This window comes from Hermetia illucens, chromosome 5, assembly GCF_905115235.1.
Source record: "Hermetia illucens chromosome 5, iHerIll2.2.curated.20191125, whole genome shotgun sequence".
Classification (NCBI taxonomy): Eukaryota; Metazoa; Arthropoda; class Insecta; order Diptera; family Stratiomyidae; genus Hermetia; species Hermetia illucens.
Genome location: NC_051853.1, coordinates 2,271,850 through 2,296,517, shown reverse-complemented (window position 1 = coordinate 2,296,517; position 24,668 = coordinate 2,271,850). Strand labels below are relative to the sequence as shown.

Here is a 24,668-nt window from a genome sequence, read left to right as displayed (position 1 = left end):
AACTACTAGACCGCATCTCATTCTACAGACGAACGTAGAGGGCAGCGGAAGACGCGTCGAAAACAGAAACAGTCGCACTTCCTACTGAGAATACGGATCGCTGATAGCCTATTGCAAAGCGAACTGGGGAAAAGGCGGAAAGAGGAAGACGTAGCTGAAGGAGACTTTATCCAAGTAGTTTCCAGGCCCCAAGAAAAGAAGGATAAGAGGAAAAAATTGGCTACGCCGCCAGAGACTCATCGACACGTATAAGCCAATAACAGAAAGACCAGAAAACGAAGAAGGACTAGATGTCGGCTCTGCTCATTAACCCGACGGAAGGCAAGACATTTGCTGAAGCCCTTCATGAATTTCGTCACGGAATGAAACCCTAAGACAATGGAGCAGAAGTGTCTTCCATACGGAAAACGAAGGGTGGCGGCGTCCTCATCGAACTAGGCCCGAAAGCTACTAGCAAGAGTACGTTCAGCGAAGCGGTCTAGCGGTTAATGGGAGAGAAGGCTTTTGTTTCTAATCTAAAGCCTATGTGCTCTCTAGAAATCCGAGATCTTGACTGCTTCACAGAAAAGATCGCAGTGGACAATGCCATAAAGCATGAATGTCCAGAGGTGATACCTATCCAATGTCTGAATTGGTATCACCTCTGTAAATACTCAAGGTAAAAAACTCGCTGTGGAGGAAGTCCCCGAGCAATATACGAGGAAACCGCTTTGCAACAAGAAAATTAAAATTGAAAGGGCAGTGTACAGGGTACGAATGCAGATAATCCCTATCAAGTGCTGCATTTGCCTGGACTATGGATACATGTCTGCAAATTGCAAGAGACCGGACAGGAGGACAGCATAATTTTAAATACGGTATCCACGCCAAAGTTTCGGCACCCAGGCTGCATAGCAAATATCCCTGACATCACTTTTACGTCGAAATCTCATCGGTGGACCGCCGTCCGTCCAGTCCTGCAAAACTTCCCGGCGAGTAATCACCAGGACATCGCGTTCCAAGTGGTCGACGCTACTTGTCGGCGTGCACCAATCCGGCACTTCCCCTACATGTGAAATGTCAAGATGGTAAACATGGGAAAGTGTCGAAACTCTTGGAACAAACGGAGTCGAGCTGGAGATCGCTTCGGTAGGGTGGCAGCGTTGTCGCTTACTGTTTACTGTCGTAAACTTAGTGATGAACCTGATAAGAACGCGTGAGGCTCCCATCGTTCGGAGGTGCCCCGGCCGTGACAAACCTTCTATATACTGGTGGACGCAGAAATTGCCGGACTACGGAGGGGGTGTCATAAGCTTACAACGCTTACACGGCAATTATAAGCAAAGCTCGCGACTAGCTGAATCAGGTCAACGAGGTACATAAGGACCCGTGGATAATTGGCTATAAACCCCGAAAATCGGGGCTCTATAGGAACCCTGCATACTAAGTACCGACCAGATGGACCGCATTATACGGGCATTATTCTTCAGACATCCCGTACGGCTTGATGTCAATAGTGCGGAAGGCGTGGAGGATTGCCCCCTTTTCATAATAAGAGAGTTCGAAGAAGCGGTTCTCACCAAGAAAAGCAAGACCGCGGTAGGTCCTGATGGCATCACGGCGGAAGTTTTCAAACTGGTGCTCCGCCGACGGCCAGACTTGCTGCTCGGGGCGTTCAAAGCTTGCTTGAAGGAGGGAATTTTTTCTTGTCACTGGAAGGTGGTGCTCAGAGGTGGCGGTGAGGAAGATGGGGCGGCAACCCTATCGGCCAAACCAAAACCAAGTGGTCGAGGAGAACCTCCATAGTGGTGGCACCGGGATACGCTGTAATTACTTTGGTTTGCCGGCCGTAATTCAGTAGGCGAATGCTCCAAAGACCTAATTAGGGCTATCAGACCCGAGTCTGCACGGGGACTCATCTGAAGTGGCAAATTGGTCACGAAACCTTACCAGGGGTATACTGGAACCATGGGAACCGGGAAGCCCCTGGACTCACATACTTCGGGTGAACTCCTGTTGTATGTGAGGACAGCTCGGTTATTTGCGGTTGGCCCCCCTAGTGGGAGTTTCATGGTGGTTGTGGTTGTGCTCAAGCGAAAAGAGACCTTCGGGCCTCGACGTGGTGTTGCGTATCAACACGGGTGCCGTACTCCATAGTTCGGTAGAGATTTAGGTAATTCTTGCATCCACCAGTATGAATGCTAGGCCATGCACTTGGTATAGACTGGTACCGTTGTGACTTGTCTCAGCGGGGCTCTGATTGTGGTCACAAAATCAATCCGTGTCTGAAGAGGACCGTAGGATTAAGTCTCACGACAGGTGCCTACGTAAAACACTACGGGCTTCACTGTCACTGGAAGGTTGCGAGACTTACGTTTATCAACAAGGAAAAAGGAGAGCCGCAGCTGCCGGCTGCATACCGACTGCTATATATGCTTGAAACGGTCGGGAAAGTGCACGAAAATCTCATCAGGGATGAACTCACTGACGGAATCTGCGCTGCCGGAGACTTATCCCAAGGCAGTTCGGCTTCAGAACAGAGAAGTCTACGATGAATGCTGCTATGGAAGTGGTGGATGCGGCTGATCGAACCGAGGCAAAGCCGTCGATCCCGATGGATAGTCCTCCTCACAATGCTTGATAGCAGAAATGCCTTTAATTCCGTAAGATGAACACATATTCTAAGCACATTAGAAAACCCACTCCACGTGCCAAGCTATCTCTTGCGGATACCGAAGGATTGTCTGACAGACCGCTCGCTGCTCTATAAGACGCTAGAGGACCAGAGGAGGATGGAGATCACGTCGGAAGTAGCACAGGGACGGACAACTGGAACGCTTCCTAGGATAGTCAGGTAAGACTCTAAATGTCTCTACTGAGAGATTTGAAAGAAACAACCCCGTGCTGGTAATAACTGAGCTTAAGGACACTAAATGGACGGGCTGAGTTAGCTACTTCCTTACTGATTTTTCCTTTTTCTGATTTGTCTGATAACGGAAAGAGCCCCACGCACGGAATTTAGTGAAAAGTTAAAGTATAGATTCGCGTAATTTTCCAGCCTCGAGAGTGTGCGGCAGGGAAACTTATGCCTTCGTGCTTTCCAACCATGCATATTTACTTAGGACAGCCGCAAGTATTGTGAAGTGGATGCCTGCCCGTTGACCGCGGGGGAAGTCGCCGTCACGGAAGGACTCGCAAGGAACAGTTTGGTCCCGCTGGCTGGTTGCTATGGGGCTGCTTCGTGTCTGCCAAGATCCGGATTCCACCCTTTGTCCGACCAAATATCGAAGATGGGGTTTTTTGAACGCGGTTCGTGCTGAATTCACATTTGGGTGGAATTCCATAAGGCAGCGTCACTGATCCAGGTTACAATATTCAGATTAGAGAATTAAAAAGCTTTAAGGGTTTCTATGTAAAAGTCAACAAAAAGGAAAGAGGTAACCACCCGGAAATTCTGAGAGCATTGACATGGTCAAGTTTGATCTGTCTGCATGCAATGTCTTATAATTTTTAAAGCAGATCACTAATTTGCCGCTAATAAGAAACACCTTCCATAATCATGGCTTGAGGATATCAGGGCAGGGAGGAAACCTCAGAGACCGCGCCCCACAAAACATCTGGGGCAGGAGAAATGTCGGTCGAGGATAAAATCCGTCGTGGATCCTCCTTTGTGACCGCGGAACTCGGGTCCGAAATCGGTTTACTGACTGTCTGTCCGTCTGTCTGTATGTCTCTCTGTTCGCCACACGCATTTTTCTCAGAAACGGTTATAGTGATTGACTTGAAATTTGTTGGAAACTTGGAAACTGTGAACGCTCATGCATACAGTGAGTTACATAATTCTACGTTGAATTTAAAAGGGAGGGGGGATCCATGCAAAAAGGGGGTGTAAATTTTTTTCTCACCAAATATAGACATGTGGGGTATCAAATGAAAGGTTTCGATTAATGCTTTCCGAACCCGGTTTTAGTTTGGACATTTGTTGGAAAGGCGGAGAGTTAGGGGGGTCAAAATTGATCATTTCATTCACGGAGCCATTCTCAGAAACTACCCAACCGAAAAATCTGAAAAAAGTCAAGAACCTTTTATACCTGAAGCGGCCAGCTTCCGGCTTCCTGAGTTGTTTTATTTTTATGTCGGTCTGTCCGTCTATCCATCTGTCCGTCTGTCCGTCTGTCCGTCTGTCCGTCTGTCCGTCTGTCCGTCTGTCCGTCTGTCCGTCTGTCCGTCTGTCCGTCTGTTCACCAAAAAGAACCTCCGAATCATAGTGGGAATTCTCACTGGCCATTGTCGGCTGAACTATCAGCTAGGGAAGCTAGGGATATTTACGGACACTACCTGCAGGTTTTGTGAGAAGGAGGACGAAAACTCTATACACGTCCTGGGACAGTGTCCAGCACTTGTGCAAAGTAGGTCGAGACATCTGGGAGAACACTTAATACCAGATGCAAAGCTGAAAGATCTGAAAGTAGGGAAAGGGGGAAACAGAGAGACATGGGGCTTCGGGTATAAGCTGATTTTCAAAAAACTCGGTGTCCATTGATCGCCCTGTTCTATGGAAGCAACGAAGATGGAAGAAATCGTGCGGGGGCCTTTTTCCTGTCCACCCAATCCGAACTGACGCTGTCGATGGAGAATGAGTACTGAGGAAAGGTCACTGTTCACTGCATAGGAAGTAGAAGAGGCGGTTCTCTTCATGAAGGACAAAAGTACCAGGACCGGACGGTATTCCTAGCGAAGTGTTGAAACTAGTATGTAAATACAAGCCGGACTTGCAACTCAGCGCATTCAACGCATCTTTGATAGGAGGTGTTTTTCCCTCCCGCTGAAAGGTTGAACGACTTGTGCTAATGAGCAAGGCGCTTAGTATGTTGGACACAGCGGAGAAGCTGCTTGAGAAGTTCATGAAGCCACGACTGACTGACACAATATGTGCTGCTCACCAACACAATATGGTTTTAGAGTCGGGCGATTGATGCCATTGAAGAAGTGGTCCAAGCCGTAAAACTGGGTGAGGGCACTGCCGAGTGGTGCTTCTTGTGACCCTCGACGTAAGAAATGCCTTTAATTCTGCGAGGTGGTGCGACATGCTTGAGTCACTGCAAAATGGTTTTCATATTCCAGGCTATCTATTGCGGATGCTGACGGACTAACTAAACGACCATGTCTTACTCTACGAGATCCTGGAAGGACAGTGCCGAATGAAGGTGACATCGGGGCGGCTCAGGGATCTATCCTTGATTCGAACATTGGGAACCCCTTATACGATAGTCTTCTACGACTCGAGATGCCCGATGAATCGCATTTGGTCGGATACGTGGACGATGCACATTGGGAATGGTGGTGTGGCGAGTAAGCAGATGGATGGCTGAGTATGGATTCTCGCCAGTTCTGGAGAAACCTGAAGTCATTTTGCTGACCAAGTAGAAGGTCCCCACAGTCCTATTCAGGCTGGTGAAACTATGGTTTTGTCGAAGCCGGCGGGGAAATACCTCGGCATCATGATAGACACCAAGATGAACTTCTTCGAGCAGATTCGTAACACCACAGACAAGGCTGTGGCTAGAAAGTTTGCGATTTGCCGGCTGATATGCAACGTTGGAGGAAGGGAATAAGGATTCAGTAGAAGTCGCTTGCTGATGAGCGCCGTTCAGTCCGTCCTCCTTTATGGTTCCGAAATATGGGCTGACTCCCTCAGTAAGGAAATGTACCGTAAACGCCTAGCGCAAATACAAAGACGAAGGGCTTTGAGAGTTGCATCCGCCTATCGTAACGTCTCGGAGCCAGCTGTAATAGTGATAGCGGGAGATGTTCCGATCGCTCTTTCGGAGGCTTATATACCTCAGGAAATGCGAGGGAAATAAGTAAACTGCTGCTTGTGAACAAAGAGCCCGTACTGGCAGCAATCTTGAGAAACAAAATCGAGAGGTTGACGGTGAGGTTGACTATTACTTAACCGAGCTGCTTAGCGGTCATGGATATTTTCAATCTTACCTCTACACAATCGTGAAATCACGGTCGCTTGGTTGCATTTATTGCAAAAACCTGATAGATGATGCCGGCCATACCCTTTTTGTTTGCACCATATTTGAGACCATACTGCAGGGCAAAAATACGTGGGGCCGAGCCGCACGTTACACTCAAGGCAGGAAGGACGGAAAAGAGAAGGATATGAATAGGAAAGATGCCAGGGTAGCTGAAGCGCTTTGTGCGGAATTGAATTTCACCTCCCTACCTTAAAGAAAAAAAAGTATACTTTAGTGTACCGTTATGGTCTTGAATGAAGTATTCTTAGGCATGTCCAGGAAAACGAGCGAATTGCTGAAGAAATCTCGGGATGTTCTATTTGATGAGCTAGGATTTGTCTTAGGAACATCTTCGTGATTCGATTCACTGGGAGCTTCTCGAGGTGTGTGCTCTTGTCTGGTTCCTGTCTTCAGCTGACGTTTCCTTCTATCTAGGGTTAGTAGCCTAATACCTTAGTAGTAGTGGACTTAGTAGCCCACATTACGATTTCCGCAAAGCTTAAAATGCGATAGCTAGAAGGTAGAGATGTCTTGAGCAGCATGGAAGAATACTGATACCTGGTGAAAATCATGATTATTTTGTGGAGAACTCGCGGAAGTTTTCTTCACTATTCCTCTCCTCAACTTAGTGAAATTGTCATAGCAGAATTCTCCTTGAAACTAAGATGATAGGTTGAAAATTACTGGCTATGTTAGGCTATAGGCGTGGACTCATATTTCTCCATGACAATGTAAGGTTCCATATTCCACAAACGAATCTGAAGTTCTCAGTTTACAACCTTATTTACCGGTAATTTCGCCTACTGGATTCTATTTATTTACGAACTTGGCCAATCATTTTGGAAACAGTTGCTCGTCTGTCTGTCTGTCCGTCTGTCCGTCTGTCCGTCTGTCCATCTGTCCGTCTGTCCGTCTGTCCGTCTGTCCGTCTGTCCGTCTGTCCGTCTGTCCGTCTGTCCGTCTGTCTGTCTGTCCGTCTGTCCGTCTGTCCGTCTGTCCGTCTGTCCGTCTGTCCGTCTGTCCGTCTGTCCGTCTGTCCGTCTGTATCTGTTTTTGACGTCAAATATCCAATTTGATTAAATAGTAATCTCTTCCTCGAATGGAAGAATATCTAGTACCAACATTTGAATGTAACCAGACCAAAACAAAAAATGCTTGTGCCAATTCAGCACCAAAACATTTCAATCGATGTATTCCACACTCAAACTGATGAAATCTCTTCCCAAGTTCAGTCTTCTATCCACCCCGCATCTATGCTTCACGCAGATTCAAAATAAGGTAGACCCATAAAGCACCTAATTATTTTAATAACCGAAAACGTAATCTTGGAGCTTATCTTAGAAACTAAACGTAAATGTATCACGCTTCATCCTTAGCCATTCGACAGCCAGTCTCAGAAACCAGACAAACGAAACAACTCTCGAGATCCCATAGGACTGTAAACCGAAATAGAGAGATTTTCCGCAAAGAAGCCAAAGCGGAAAGTAACCTACGAATTTAACCGTTTCAACCTCAACCCCATACTACAAATATTTGAGGAAAGCTCGCAGTGCACCTGAAGGGTTGAAAGAGTTAAGCAGCGAACATTAAATGTGCAAATTACCAAAACGACGAGGTCCTTCTGTCTCCTATATGAGCTGGCACTAGACTGAAAGCGAACACACACTAGGAATTGCATTTGGAAGGTTTTCCCGAAGGCATGAGGTTCCCGGTTACGCTTTATCTTGAATATTAAAGGGTCGTTGTGTCCTTCGAAAATATAAGTTCATCCGTAAATTGGAATAAGACAATCTCAAGAAGTGGCTGTTCAAATGCTCGCCCCCGATTCTGTTACAATAAGTAAAAAACACCCCCGACTCCCTAGACATGGGTAAAACTCCCTCATACATTCATTCTCCAGATAATTTTTCGATATACTCTCGTTAACCGTTCAAACACGTACTTAAATTTGAGGAAATTCTCAGTCATGCTTGACTTATATTCAAATTTCATCTTCCAGGATTCTTGAATGTTGGAGAAAGGATAGGGAAGATAATGAATTCCGATATGGCCATTAGACTTACCTGTCCTTTGTCTTATCGTGTTGCGGGATGTGTTGGGGTGGAGGCATGGCATAACATGAGGCCGGACTAGGAGAATAACCACCGGAAACGGGTGTCGGATATCCGCCAGGACCAACCGCAGTTGCATACGGATTACTACACTGATATGCTGTTGGACCATAGCCATGATAGCCGGCCGGGGGATAATCGGATTGAACCACCATTCCATAGCCAGGATGGGGACTGTAACCTGTGAATCACAATAATTCCATCGTTTGTTAATAGATAATAAGTTGTAGGTTTCTTTGTCATTTAAAACTTCCAAATTTCGGTTGAAGATATTTTAGATATTGTTAAATTAATCTAACTAAAATGATATATTCTCACCGCTGGGATCTCTGTAGCTGTCGATATAATGTGATCCACCACTATCCGGTGTTGACTCTCTACTATAAGGTCCAGGTCCCCCGATATGTCCTACTAAGCCAAAACCTAAAGGTCTCGGAGGTCCACTGAAATCGACAGGCTCTGTTTGTGGTGACCTCGGCCCACCTGGGAAACCATGTGGATGACCAGTTAATCCGTCAGGATGTGCACCATACTGTGGACTAGTTGCCGTACTGAAATTGTTAAAAAAACACTACACCAATTTTAAACTCAAGGCGTTCACTACCTGTGTGGTAATCGCGTCACACTTAGATCCAACGTCTGCCCTTGTGGGCTTGGCACTTGAGGACTGGCTAAATGAGGACTGGATCCAGGTTGCGGGCTGCCGGCCATTCGTTGACTATAATGGGGTGAATTGAAACCATGTGGACTTGATGATGTTACGCTCGAGGTGGAAAGATCTATTACAGGTCCATTAGGAGAGGGAGATCCTCCCTTGAAAGCAGCCTGGGCTGCTGCCACCTTAACAGAAAGATTTATTGCCGAGAATCCTGGTGGAAGTGGTCCTACCGTAGGATCATAATGGTACATAGGGCGAGGATAGATAGGGCCATTGTTCTCATCATGCTCAGTCTTGAGTACGCCAGCATGCACCATTTGTTGTTGTTCCTGTAAGTACTTCTGTTGGCTAGAAATGTCGTCCATAGAAGCTGACTGCAGGTAGGAGTACATGTTGGTCCTTTGCGACACGCAATTGGGATCGTAACGCTCGAAAGCCGTCGAAATAGGAGTGGAAGTAGTATTAGAATTAGGATCATAGGCAGAGGGTCGATTGGAGGAAGTATTGATTGATGTTTCATAGGAGGATCGGTTTGTCAACATGTCACTGTTATAGGAAACAGTCGGTTTCGTAATGGTACCAATATCGCCCATTTGGGCATACCGCATCTGATGATCCCGATAGGGATCATCGATGTTCATATGTGTGGCACCACCCATCATCAGGCCGTTCGACGTTTCAAAAGTATTTCGCGGATGCTGTTGTGCTTCCTGTGTATTGCCAGAATCATTCATGGGAAGACTGACGAAGCCGTTCATCTCCTGAGCCCCACCTGGAAGTGGCATCTGTGGATTCGGGCCTCGGAGCATGTCATTTGTCCGTTGTTGATTCGATAAATGAGACGAATGTAATGAGTCACCATTCGTCGTATGAGATGACGAGGGCGGGGGTTGTCCGCCACCACCACCACCACCACCGTTTGCCAAACTGCTACTTTTCGATTGATTTGATTCAGTCGTTGCAGTGAAAGAGTTCTGACTTGATTCACTGTTTAAATATGTTTGATGTTGCTGGGGAGTTGCCGCGATATTTGTCGGACTTTTTGGATAATTTATTTCTGATTTAATCGTCGTTTGGCTAAGCTCGGTCTTAATTAAGGGAATATTGTTGTTGTTGCTATTATTGTTGTTATTACTACTACTGATACTAGTCAAATTGTTGCTACTTGTGTTACTATTCAAACTAAGCGCATTATTAGAACATTTGCTATTGTTGTTGGTGTTATTACTATTATTATTATTAAGACAATTTGAAGAATTGTTATTGTTGCTATTGTTATTAATAAACGAGTTATGATTCAATTTTGACGATGTGTCATTCAAGTCAACTCGACTGGACTTATCGGAAGTATCTCTTTCGGTTTTCAAACGAATCTCGTCTCTAGAATTTAAAGACATCAATGGTTCGTTACTCGATGAGCCTAGAGAATACAAGGATTTTATATCCGCCTTTTGTACCCCCGGAGTTTGGTTACGGATGTCAGTCAACAGGATCTGGTTACTAAGAGCTGAAAATAAATAGAAGATCTCAAATTGGCATGGATTCGACTACGAATTAAAACAAATGAAAGCAGAGTATGGGAAAATGGTGGTCATCATTTTCTACGTACTAGTCCTCATAATTATTATTTTTTTTGGAAAATATTGCAATTATTTGTTCAGGGGGTTTTCGCATCAACGCATCTTTCAATCAAATTAAAGAGGAAAAGACTAAAACTATATCTATTTCCCGCTTTTCTCACATTTGTGGTGTGTGTATAGCAGGTTGAAAGTCTGAAATATTGTGAGACACTTTCCAGTTGTTACACTTGACAATTCTCATATATGAAAATACTTTTTTTAAAAAAGACTAAAAGAAACGGTACCAAAACAATTTAAAATAGATTTCAATTATACTGTAGATTTTTTTATTATTTATATGTCCTTCGTCAGTGCTAATTCTATACAGATACATGTTTTCGACAAATTTTAATTTATAAAAAATCTACAGTATATTCATCTTGAAGTATTTTAAGGTGGGGGGTATGGTCTTAAAATTGTTTCCCCATTTTTATTTTTTTATGAATGCACTACATCTCAAGCATGTTGTGTGAAAGTTTTAGAGCGATTAAGACAAAACCAACGGAGATATGCAATTTTAACCAATCGAAGGTCTGAGTCGTTCATCCCGATCTGTTGAAATTTAAGGGAAAACTACAGCGTAGAGGATCAAAAAATCAATTTTTTTTGTCTTAAAAAATCTTCATTTCTTCCGGAACAAAACGCGGGCACTCCGAGCGCCGAATTCAAAAAAATTCCCGCCGCTACAGTCATTTGTTTGCAAGCATGCGTCGTGTGTTTTGATCTTTCTGCTTGTCACCTGGTCAGCTGTGGATTAGCTGGTACGCACTCGCTTTCCTTCAGTAGAAGAGGCAAGGACGGGAATTTTTCTGCATGGTGGGGGTTCTACGCCTTTTATAAAGCAAACCTAATCGAACTAGGTATTGGTGATATTTATTAAAAGGCTGCTGTTATTGTTTATTGACAACTGTTTGGTTAGGTTGTTCACGTTTGTAAAGTACCTTCGTTTTGGCAAATTTTTATTATTCCGTAACTAATAAAAATGTCCGAAGTTCATTCGATCGATCGGAAAGGAACTAAAACAAGCAACCAATGCCCCGGAAGCCCCAAAAAAAGAAAACTCTAGGGGAACCAACATTCCAAGGAAGACGAGAAGGAAACTAACCAAGCGCAAACTTCAAAATCGGCAAGAACACTACGAATTAGCAACGAATTTGTTGATTCCACATCACAGAACTATATGCTTGTCATTTTGGAGTTCTTCGCTCTCTGTTTAGTGTTCTTTCGGAAACAGTTAGTTGTGGAAAGTCTGATGAAAAAGCGCAATTCGTGATCTCTCAAGAACGTGGACTAGGATTGAAAATAAACGTTCAATCCAGTTCAGAAAAATACAAACCATCTTGCCCCTTTGAGAAGAATGGTTTTGAGGTCAACGTAATACTGTGTTTTGCTATGAGGTTGCTTGGAATAGGTCATGTTGCCGTTACTTTGCTTTGTAGAATTATGGATATGGACATCCCAGTCGCCAAAAGTTACTTCACTAGCTTTCACAAGCTAACTAAGAAGATACGAGAAGCTTATAGCGTAGCTGCAGATTATTGTATGAACAAAGCTGCTACGGAGGAAAAGGAGAAAACTGTACTCAGGCCAGGTTATAGACTAGGAGACATTGCAATTTCAATTGATGGATCCTGGATGAAGAGAGGATTTCTTCTTTATTCGGTGTTGTAGCTCCTAAAGGAGTGCTCACTGCAAAACTGATAGAAACCTCAGTGAGTAGTAGCACTTTTTGCAAAGCATGTGAAATTTGGGAAAAGAAATTTCGTTCTGAAGAATATAAGGACTTCATTGATACCCATTAGCCTGAATGCAATCCTAACTATGAAGGCACCAGTGGAGGAATGGCGGTCAAAGGCTTTCTTGAAATTTTTAAAATGTCAGTGGACTTTAGAAGTGTTCGCTATCTGTACTACGCAACTGATGGTGACAAAAAAAAATCGTAAAGCAATTTCTGGGGTTAAACCGTATGGAAAGATTAAAAGATAGAAAAAAAATAGAACCATGTTAGCAAAAGAATGGGCTCAAGACTTAGGAACTTAGTAAAGCTTCACCCTTCTTTGAAAGGGAATGGCAAATTGACTGGAACGCAGATAGACAAGTTGTCCAAACATTATGGAAATGCAATTAGAAGCAACCCTTTTGAGGTAGAAGAAATGAGGAAGGTCATAATTGCCACATATTACCACCGTGTCTCAACTGACAATGACCCCCACCACTGTCACTACCCGCAAAGTGAAACTTCATCGTGTGGCTGACACCGAACTATGGCAAAAAAATGAAAAATACGAACACCAGATGTCCTTTCGTATGAAGTTAATACTGCAATGGAACCAATCTATAAGGGCCTAACAAGTGAAGAGTTGCTGACAAGATGTCTAGAAGCCTCTAATCAAAATGCGAATGAAAATTTCAAGAGCATGTTCCTGTGTGTTAACCCAAAAAGAAGAGAGGAAGTAGCGTTGTACTGATGAAGGGAGTAAGTTGCTCCCGAAATATATATATACATAGTAAAATAAAATTGTAGTTTGGAGTAAGCTACTGGTCTATCAATTCCAAAAAGAGGAGTCCGTGGACCATAAAGAGTAGGAGCAAATTGCTCTCCATTTGGTCCGATCCGATATTAAATGGATGCGGACTTAGGACTCCTCAATCCCTAAAAATTAAGTTGTCTAGCTCCGGCCAGGCTTTGGTTCGAACTATGGGCGGATTTACGCTGAATATAATTCGTATCCTTGTTGTGGTTTAACACCTGCGAACTGCTTCGGTCAAGCGGCTCCCAGCGCAAAGGTGCGGCAGCGTCGGATAAGTTGCCTCTGCCCTGGTACGAAATCCTAGCCCTTCCTTCGTCCCTCTTTAATTCAAGAGCATGATTTGGCAAATTGCACCAAAGACACTGTTCAATGGCAAAGTAGTAGTTGAAACTGCTTGCAATATTGCTGTCTGCCTGTTGAATGAAGGAGACTTCAATCATCAAGATTACTGAAGAGTGTGACTACAGGAAACCAATGTTTCAGTGCAATGGAAAAGAAAAATGCAGAAAGGATTGCAAAGTCCGAAGCCCAAATAGTAGCTGTCAAAAACAAGAAGCGAGAATCTCCCTTAGAGACGCGAGGAGAAGGGCCCAGTAGAATTCATCGAAGAGGATGGAGTACTGTACGGCTCGGGAATCCATTCAGGCTGGTAAGCAACGTTTTATCCAAGTTACCATAAAAAAATCTCTATTTTTTTTTAAATCAATTTTTCTCAAAATGTCGTTTTTTGAAGCGACGGACGCTCCTCAGGGCGTAAAAATAAAGATAATTTAATGCGGTTCGCCGGAAATAGCAGCTAACAAAAGCCATTTTCATACGAACCTCTAACGTTAGTCCGTTTTTACTCAGAAATATTTTTTTAAAAATTTTCGATCCAAAAAGTTCAAAAATTCTTAATAGTTTTTTCTTTCACATTTTTTTTTTAAGCCGAGGACTTAAATAGGGGATTCACACGATAATTACAAGTATCCTGAGTCTTCTTCTTTTTCTTCAGCCTTTGTCCCGTTCACAAGCGGGGTCGGCTCGTCGTGATCGGCTTCGCCATTTGGCTCTATCGAATGCCTGATCTGGGTGCAATCTCGAGGCTTTCAAATCCCCATCCAGCGTATCAAGCCACCGTTGCTTAGGTCTGCCTTTTGGTCGTTTACCATCGACTTCGATGTTCAGACCAATCTTGGCAAGTGAATTCTCGTTTGCACGAATTACGTGACCATACCATCGAAGACGCCACTCTCGCAACTTTTCCACGATCAGTGCAACCCCATAACGATCGCGGATATCCTCATTTCGGATGTAATCTAAACGTGTGACGCCACTAGTCCAACGTAGCATCTTCGTCTCCATTACCGCAAGACGCCGTTCATTGTCTTTTATGGTTGGCCAACATTGCGAACCATAGAGAGCGACTGGACGGACGACATTGCGGTAAATTTTAGATTTGAGACGTTCGTTGATACGTCGATCACAAAGAACACCAGTTGTGGAACGCCACTTCTTCCAGGTTGCGTTAATGCGTGAAGCAATTTCATAACGTAGCTCTCCATTGGCTGATAGCGTTGACCCGAGGTATTTAAGTACTGGTTGGTTTTTATGTTTCAGACCGACCGGAAGGCTACAATCGTGTCCGGCAATGAACGCCGTTTTTTTTTTACACGACAAACATTTTTGTGGCGTAGAGGAGGCTAGGGAGGGGCTAGGAAGGACTTTTTTAAATTGAAGCTGAAGATGTGGAAAATAATTCTATTTAAACAACAAATACCCCCGCCATCTGAGTCTAATTACGCGGTATTTCTAGCGATTAATTATTTGAAATAATAAAAACTTGGTTTTCCTATTCTCTAGTGTTAATTTTTATTTGCAAATACCGATATTTCGGGAACCACTTGTTCCCATCATCAGTGCTAACAAGACTTGTTAGTACTGATGAAGTCAGTAGTGTTGATTTTTATTTGCAAATACCAATATTCCGGGAACCACTTGTTCCCATCATCAGTGCTAACAAGACTTCTTAGTACTGATGAAGTCGGTAGTGTTGATTTTTATTTGCAAATACCGATATTTCGGGAACCACGTCCACGTCCGTTCCATGCTGAATCCGATTAGACCATGTAAATTACCAGATTTTCGACCACAAAACGCGACTCACTTTCGAAGTTCCTTCTTTCATTTTCAAATCTTGACGGGTGAAGAAAAGTCCTTACACGTAGGACAATCGAACGGAAATCAAAACCGAACCTATAGGGGCACTTCCTGTACCCTCCCTGTTCACTTAAGAACTGAGTCAAACAGCGATTCGCCGTAGTTTCGTTTAATAGTGGGATAAGTCTGTGTGTCCACCGACCAATCTCTGCCTGGTCCTACGCTCCTTGCCATGCATCCAATGGCATTATTCGCTCAGTTTTTTTTACTTGTTTGGCTCTCTTCCTGCTTATCGACTCTCCTCATCGACTTAAATATCCACTCGCATCATCCCCACAATTATCCATGTTGGCACATGCAAAGTTGCCCACTAGCACATGCGATGTTGCCCACAGCTTCTTCGAAGAGCACTGAACCGATTCGCAGATATTTAGTGCTCTTACCCCCTGCTGCCTCGTATACGAGAACAGAGCTGACAACTCGCGATAAAATCAGTCATCAACTGTGTTTTGACCCACCTACATTTGAAAGTATCCTTGTTTATGTTGAGCTGAGGCAAATCTTGCTAGCACTGATGAAGGGAGCAAGTGGTTCCCGAAATATCGGAATTTTCCAAAAAAAAATCAACACTAGCGAATAGGAGAAGCAAGTTTTTATTATTTCAACCAATTTTTCAGTTTAAGCCTTGATTTACTTCCGAAGATAGAGCTCATTTAAACCCTTCTACACTGTACTCCCCCCCTAAGGCGATTTTCCTACACTTCACGTTTTCAAAGTTGGTGACGGCTGTAGTTTCAAATCTATTTCACCGATCCTGATGAAATTTGGTACACAGTTTTCCTGTATAACTCATGAGGTAACGCTTCCGAGTTTTTTTATAAGTTTGTTGTCAACTTTTTAAGTGAAAATCGCTTTTTTGACTTTCCAGTCTTACCAAAAAACGAAAAACTTGACAGCGTTACCTGAGAAAGCTCATATACCAATAGAATTACTTTGGCTCTTTTGTTCCAGATGATCGAGTCATTGGGACGACGAATAGTAAGTACTCAGTTGCTAACTCCCATGATTTAATAGAGAAGCTGCAACGCATTGAGAGGATGGGTAATGACGAGGTGATGGTTTCGTTTGATGTAAAGGCATTGTTTCCCAACACACCAGTGAAAGAGTCAATTTTCGAACTCGAGAGATGGCTGAACCAGTTTGGATCTGGCCCGGAATGGAGAAGAAAAATTCGTATCTATGCTAACCTTGCCAGGCTCTGCATGAACGAAAACTATTTTTCATTTCGGGACAGATTCTACAAAACTACTTCGGGAGTAGCGATGGGGAACCCCTCTTGCCGTTACTCAAGAAGAAGAAGGTAAAGAAGTACCAACTGGAAATCATAGGTTCGAGTCGATCGTCCACCTTGCGGAGTTTACTGGGAAGCGTTAAGGATCCTTTGGTAGCGGAGGAAAAAAGCGGGATTTACCGAATAACGTGCAGCGACTGCCATAAAATATACATAGGACAAACGAAACGCCTGATAACGACGAGATTTAATGAGCACATCAAGGAAGCGATAAATTCTGTTCGGAAACAAAAGTCGTCCATAAGGTCGTCAGTGGCAGTGCACATAGTCGAAGAAGCCCATATCATTCAACGCGATAACCTTGAACTCTTGCGGCATACAAACCGAACCTTGGACCCTTGGGAAAGTCTAGAAATTCTGAGAGAAGACGCGATGCGGTTATTGCCCCTCAAAATTAATAAAACTTGCCGCGGTAATTAATAGATAATTCGAATAATTTAATGTTTTTAAGGTTTTGTGTAAAACAAAACCTTATTAAAATCGATTCAATGTCTGTGTGTCTGCCTGTCTGTCACACGCACTTTTCCCCAAAACGGCTAAACCGATCCGAACGAAATTTGGTGGACAGATGGGAGCTATGAAATCTCACGCAAACAGCGAGTGGCATAAATTTAGGTGGAGTTTAAAGGAGGGCTTCCCATACATGCAAATGGGGGATTCAAAAATTTTTTTCACCGAATATAGTTGTGTAGGGTGTCAAATGAAAGGCCTCGATTGGTAGTTTCCGAAACTGATATTAGTTTTGGTATAAATTGCAAAGTGTGTGAGTAAGGAGTCAAAATGTACGCACTTGAAGTGAGACAGGACTCATTTTCGGAAACTACCCAACCTAAAAACCCAAAAAAATCAGGGTGGTGCGCCTAGATGAAATCTAGGCCTCAAAATATGTTCCATCCCGATATCTGCTCAAATAAACTTACTAATAGGATATTACTACTTTTTAGAAATTTACTGAAAAGCCCCCCTTAAATTCATCCCAGGACTTCCGAATTTTGTACCAGCTTAGAGGGCAGAGAGGCCATTAACGCCAAAGTTATAGCAGTTCAAACTTATCAATTTCGCGCGAATTTACTGCTTCCAAAGCCATGCAAATCAGATGCTGACGTCATAATTACCCGGAATAATTGACATTCGCGTGAAATGTTAAAGTCACATTTATGAAGAATCTTTTTATCTGCAGCCCTTTTTAAGGTTTTGTGAAATCTAATCTTCGAGAGATGCCCCATTCCGGTATCTGCTCAGATAAATTTACTAATGGTATATTATCAACTTTTAGAAATTGACCAAAAAACTCCCCTTAAGTTCATCCTAGGGTTACCAAATTTTGAACCAGTATAGAGGACAGTCTCGTGCATACACATGCCAAGTTCCGTGAAAATCCAACTATTATTGGGAAAGTTATAGAAGTTCAAACTTATCAATTTCGTGCTAATTAACAGCATCTTAAGCCATACAAATAAGATGCTGACGTCATAATCTTTAGCTATATTATACGGAGCTGTCGTGCACTCGTCGCTCCTCACATCTTTTTCTTCAGCCTTCAGTTCACTAGCGGGGTCGGCTCGTCGTGATCGGTGTCGTCATTTTATTTTATCAAATGCCTAATCAGGATGTAATCGCGAGACCTTTAAATCCGCATCCAGCGTATCAAGCCACCATTGTTTTGGCCGGTTTTTTGGTTGCTTACCATTGTTTTCGATGTTCTGACCAATACAGGTTGTTGAATTCTCGTTAGCGTGAATTACGTGGCCACACCATCGAAAACGCCTCTCTTGCAGTTTTTCCACGATCGGTGCAAACCCATATCGATCGCGGATATTCTCATTTCAGGCGTGATCAAAATGTGTCACGCCACCAGTGCAATGCAGCATCTTCGTCCCCATTACCGCAAGACGCCGTTCATTGTCCATTATAGTCGGCCAACACTTAGAACTATAGAGAGCGGCAGACGGACGACATTGCAGTAAATTTTAGATTTGGGACGTGCGCGGATACGTCGATCACAAAGAACACCAGTTGGGGAATGCCACTTCATCCAGGGGGCATTAATGCTTGAAACATTTCATTACGCAGTTCTCCATTGGCTGGTAGCATTGACTCGAGATATTTAAATCGCTCAGTCCTTTCAATGGCAGTAATCTACCCCTCCAGATATTTAAATCGCTGAGTTCTGGTAATGGTGCTAACCTACCCAGAACTGTTTGTTCAAGCCCGAGCCCGCCAAAATTTAATCCTTCAACCAACCAACCCTAACACAGTCCTAAAGCACAGGCCCCCCTCCCAACACAAACCCATCCAAGTCAACAATCCTATCCCACCTCATCAGCAAACACTCTCATATGCTTCCATAGCCCGAAACACCACTCGTCCCAACACTTCATTCAATTTGGATAGTGAAATCCATTCACTATTCAATATGCCGACTCCTCAGCTTGCCTCCCAACTCAACTCCTTCATTCCCACGTATCACTCCCTTTCCTCTCCCATGGAAAAAAGACTTGCCTTACTGTCCTTCCTGTGCCAAGTCTCTCTTAGCAATGTCCACTAAAGTGATATTGCTCAACCCCAATTCCATTGTGAGTAGACAAAAAAGACACGAACTCCTCAACTTCCATAACACCCATAATCCCCACTTCCTCCTACTCACAGAAACAAGATTGAACTCAATCCACAGACTCTCCTTTCCCAACATCACTTCCTTCCGAACCGACCGCATAAACCGCCCGGGCGGAGGTACAGCTATCCTAGTGTCCAGCCACATAAACTCCAATCAAATTTTTGTCCCATCATCCATCACCCCTTCCCTTGAGACTACGGTTATTTCGGTCATTTGCCGTTCTTCTATCACTTTCCTCGGCAGCCTCTACTGCCCAAAACAGATCCTTGACCCAGCTGACCTCACCCGACTTGTTCATTTCCTCAGAGCCCTCCCAGAATCCCAAAATAAACAAGTATTCCTCATACTAGGTGGCGACCTGAATGCCAAACACAGTATGTGGTTCAATTCCATCCCCAACCCCAATGGCAACAGGTTAGCCAACTGGTATTCCCAGAATTCTCTCCCTCTACAGTTAACCCTTCTCCCGCCCAATCAACCTATCCACCACTCATCCAATTCCCATTCCTACCTTGACCTATTCCTCATTAGTAATAATCTCCTTACCCAATCCCACTTCCCTGTAGTACCCTCAGATCTCCCAACTGTTCCTGGCCTAAGTGATCATGACGGTGTGGTCCTAGAACTCTGCATTAATGATCAACTCCCTAGAACCCAAACTAAATTCCTTCCCGATTACTCCAAAGCCAACTGGAATCTAGTCAATTACAGACTTGCTGACAGACTTTCAGTCATCTCTCTTCCACCTTCTCCTTCTCCGGAGATATTAGACAATTCAATAGCCCAGATTTCCGAAATCACCCAAGAGGTGTGCAACCAAACCATCCCTCTTCGTCCCTTAAACTATAACAACTTAATCCACTCCCCACCCACATCCTTAACCTAATAAAACTCAAAACCACTCTCCGCCGCCAACTCCACCGGAACAGATATAATCCACGTTTCAACTCCCTTAAAATCCGCATCGACTCCCTAACTCGATCCATTCGATCCGAAATCCAATCCCTCTACGCCGAACACCACACCGTCAAACTCTCAGGTATCTCAATAAACAACCAAACCTGTAACCAACTCCGCCACACTTGTCCCCACCTCGCCAAATTGAAAACTCCCACCATCCTTCCCCACAACACGTCACCTAAAGATCATGCTGACCAATTGGCAAAAGCGTTCCTCGCAGCTCATCACACCACCCTTCACCTTTCAGATCCTGCTACCGAATCTTCGGTTTCTCAACACCTCTCCGACCTTACGTCCAACTTCCCAGTTTACACCAGCCTACCAATTCCACCCCCAGGTCCCGCTCCCCATTTTTGCACCCCAATCCCATCCCTTTCCCAAGAATCCATCGAATCCATAATCCTTTCTCGTAAAAACAAAAAATCCACAGGTCCTGACAAAATCCCTACCATTATCCTTAAGAGGTGCGCCAAAACCCTAAGTCCTCTCCTTTCACAACTCCTAAATCAATGCCTCATCTTAGCTCATTTCCCCACTCCTTGGAAACAAGCGCACATCGTCCCCATCCGGAAAAAACAAGAACCCACATCCAATCCCAATAGCTACCGCCCAATCTCCTTACTCAACTCCCTTTCTAAGATTTTTGAAGTCGCTATCCATGACCTTCTACTTTCCCACATCTCTGACCACGATACCATCCCTAGCTTCCAGTTCGCCAACAAGAAAGGCCATGGAACATCACACGCCCTCCTCGTCCTCAAATCCGACCTCTACAAAAGTCTAAACAATAACATCCCCACCACCGCCTGCCTCCTAGACATTCAGAAGGCCTTCGATTCCGTATGGCAAGAAGGCCTTATTTTCAAACTGTCCTTTATTTTTAAATTTCATCCCCACCTTTGCCGACTTATCCTTAGCTTCCTCTCCAACCGCCATTCCCAAGTTAGAGTTCTCGACTCCTTATCCGATCCCTACAGTCCCCCCGCAGGCATCCCGCAAGGCTCGGTCCTCTCGGCAACCCTCTTCTCACTCTACACTGCTGATATCCCTCTTCACTATTCCACCACAACTCCCTACACAGTTAAAGCTCTTCAATATGCCGATGACCTAATTCTCCATACCCCATCCAGAAATATCCGCGCCGCCCAATCCCTTATAAACTACTCCATCCAATCCCTCAACTGCTACCTCATCTCCTGGAAACTCCGACTCAACCCGTCCAAATGCCATGCCATCGTCTTTCGAGGCAGGATAAAAATTACCTTCAAAATGCGCTGCGATATTTCCGATCTCCTTATCAAAATTGGCCAAGATCCAATCCTCACCGTCACCTCCACAGAGTACCTCGGCATCCACCTAAACTCCCGTCTCTCTCCCATTCCTCACGTTAACACGATCCTCTCCAACACTACAAGTGGTCTGAAATCCTTATGGCCTATCCTTAACTACAAGTCCTCTGTCCGTCCTGATGTTAAGCTCTACTGCTACAAGCTGCTAATACGTCCATTAATGACGTACGGCTTCGTAGCATGGTGCGATCTAACCTCCCATCAAATGGAACGCCTACGAGCTAACGAAAGGAAGTTCCTCCGCGTATCCCTAGGCCCTTCCCATCCCCGTTCCAACCAAGCCGTCTACAACCGGGTCAACTCGACCCGTTTAGACGTGTTCCTCATCAAATCCCTAATAAAGTTCCTTTACCAAGCCCTGAACCATGACAATAGCCTAGTCCGAGAGTCCATCTATTCACACATCAGTCCTACAGACCGCCCATTTAGAACCCATGTCCTCCCCTCCGACATCATAAACCTTCATTCCTTAGGTCGCGTTTTTCGCAACGGTAGACTAATGTATTATCATCGGCCCTACAACGAACATCGCTCTGACACTTTCTACTCCATCTCCCAATAGTTTTAACCCTCCCCTTACGCATCCTTCTCCCATCCCTTTACCGGTTCCGTTTTTAAGGTTTTGTGTAAACACAAAACCTTATTAAAATCGGTTTACCTTCTGTCTGTCTGTCTGTCTGTCTGTCCGTCTTTTTTCCTTTCTTCCACAAATCTCGGACAGTGGAAGAATACATGCTCTGGGTCCTCTGGGACTCCATCGCAATTTGGACAGTCGGGTGAGGTCTCCAATTTAAACCTGTGAAGGTATTGGAGATATCCTCCATGTCCCGTGAGAAACTGGGTGAGATTATAATTAACCTCACCGTGTCGTCTCTCCAACCACTCCTTGATGGCAGGAATGAGCCTGTGAGTCCACCGACCCTTTCCCGAGCGTTCCCACCGCTCTTGCCATCTATTATATTTATGGATCTCTCCCTCTCAGCCTTCTTCGTCTGCAATAAGGGAGAGGTTGGTTTCGCATGGTATATATTCGCCATCTCATCTGCCAAGATGTCAATGGGCATCATTCCAGAGATGACGAATGCTGCATCATCTGAGACAGTCCTGGAGGCAGAGCATACCTTCAGAGCTGTCCTCCTGTAGACTGCATTCAGTTTGCTAGTGTTAACTGACATCCGCAATGCCTCGCTCCAAACTGGGGTCGCATAGAGCATGATTGAGGTCACCACCCTGGCTATAAGCAACCTAGAGGTATGCCGTGGCCCTCCCACGTTCGGCATCATCCTGGCCAGGGCCATACTGGCAGTGGATGATTTATCACAAACATACTGTACGTGTTGCTTATAGCTGAGCTTCCTGTATTTGATGGCCGGCTTGGAAGTGATGATATGATTCCCGACTCTAACACAGGCGTAATTTCTCTTCCGGCGCTTCGTGATGAGGACCGCTTCCGTTTTTTCCTCCGCAAGCGTCAGACCAGAGCTCTCCAACCAGCATTTGACAGCACTGATTGCCTCGCTTGAGTATAACTCAGCATCTTCGAGATGCTTTGCGACAACAACCAGTGCAATGTCGTCAGCGTAACCCACCACTGTGGCTTCCTCCGGAAGGGGAAGATTAAGTACATCGTTGTACATGATGTTCCACAGTAGTGGGCCCAATATGGAGCCCTGCGGGACACCCGCGGAAACGACGTACTCCTGCGGTCTGTCATCAGTGTCGTACCAGAGCCTCCTTTCAGTTAAATAACTATCGACAATTGCGGCGAGGTAGGCGGGAATACCAACCTTCGCTAGGGATTTCCGGATTAGATTCCAATTGGCCGAATTGAATGCATTTTTCACGTCCAGGGTTACTACCACGCAATATTTGCTGGTACTACCCTTTCCGTGGATTGCATCTTCGGCCAAGCCAGTAACCAATTTGATGGCATCAATGGTTGATCTGGCTTTACGGAGTCCATACTGCCGATCTGAAAGGCCGCCTTGGCTCTCAACTACTGGGAGTAATCTATTATAGATTACCCGCTCTAGCATTTTCCCCACCATGTCCAAAAGACATATGGGTCGGTATGAGGATGGTTCACCTGGTGGTTTACCAGGCTTAGGCAGAAGTACCAACTTCTGCCGCTTCCATACCGCTGGAAATATTCCCTCGGACATGCACGCTTCGAACAACTCAGCAAACAGGTCCGGCCTGGATTTCACGGCAAGTTTAAGGGCCTTATTCGGTACTCCGTCGAGACCCGGTGCTTTATTGTCTCCTATTCTTCCGCAGATCTCCAGGAGCTCGTCTCTGGTGACTGGCGGGATTGCCGTCACATTCAGAGGTGGTTGGAATGTGTCGGTGTTCTCCTCTTGCTGGGGGAATAACCCCTGGATGATTTTCAACAAGAGGGCGGGGCACGTGATCTGCGGAGACGAACGGCCTCTAAATCGTCCCATCACGATTCCATAAGCTCTCCCCCACGGATTTACGTCCGCTTCTGAGCAGAGCTCCCTAAAGCATTTCCTCTTGCTTCGCTGGATGGCGAGCTTGAGGGTTTTGAGGGCTACCTTGTAGGCGCACTCTTTCTGCCCTTGATCGACTCTACCTACCGCCCTCTGAGCCGCTCTTTTCGCTCGGTGGCAGGCTGATCGAAGGCCGGTCAGTTCATCACTCCACCAGTAGTTTGGTCTTCTACGGGGGAATGCGCACCTCCTAGGCATGGACGCGTCACATGCTTTGGCGATGCATTGAGCCAGATGGACAGCTCTTTCCGTAGAGGCGCCTGCTATATCAGGTTGATCCAACCACACCTCTAAGAAGCTCTGCTCATCCAAAGATTTTGCAGACCAGCCTGAAATCTTTTTCTGTTTCGGGCATGATAGCTCATTGCCCTCAGGTTCGACACATGTCTCAAAGAAACTGCCTGGTGATCGCTGTGGGTGTAGCGTTCGCTGACGCACCAGGACATACCACGCGCCAGCGAAGGGCTGACAAAGGTCAGGTCTACAACCGAGCCTGATCCCCCTTTCTGGAAGGTGTTTACAGCACCTTCGTTAGCCAAAACTATGTCCATCTGCGCAAAAGCTTCTAATAAACTGCGCCCCCTAGTATTTGATTCCCTACTACCCCACTCTAGGGCCCAAGCATTGAAATCACCAGCAATCACCTTTGGACTTCGTCCTTTCGCGTCGAGAACAAGATTATCAAGCATTTGCTCGAATTCAGACAGTGTCAAACTTGGCGGGGCGTAGCAGCTGTATACATATACACCACTTATTTTCGCCCACACGAAGCCACTGCCTGCCTGACTTGCAGTACATTGTATGGCCTGTCGACCGCA

At 45.0% G+C, this 24,668-nt stretch overlaps 1 protein-coding gene across 6 annotated transcripts in view; it reads right to left on the bottom strand.

The window, feature by feature from the left end:
• The window catches only part of LOC119657629 (probable serine/threonine-protein kinase DDB_G0282963), a 148,953-nt gene that overhangs the window by 86,326 nt on the left and 37,959 nt on the right, over positions 1 to 24,668 (bottom strand). For 4 of the 6 annotated variants that reach the window (XR_005250151.1, XR_005250152.1, XM_038064633.1 and 1 more), the window contains 3 exons: positions 8,721 to 10,281; positions 8,435 to 8,667; positions 8,069 to 8,297 (listed from right to left, as the gene is read on the bottom strand). Coding sequence is in view for 4 of the 6 variants with exons in the window: in XM_038064633.1 (XP_037920561.1) it covers positions 8,069 to 8,297; positions 8,435 to 8,667; positions 8,721 to 10,281 (2,023 nt within the window). In the remaining 2 variants the exon portion in view is untranslated. Of the gene's footprint in view, positions 1 to 8,068; positions 8,298 to 8,434; positions 8,668 to 8,717; positions 10,282 to 24,668 lie in introns of all 6 variants that reach the window. The other 2 variants (XM_038064634.1, XM_038064635.1) reach the window with 2 other exon arrangements.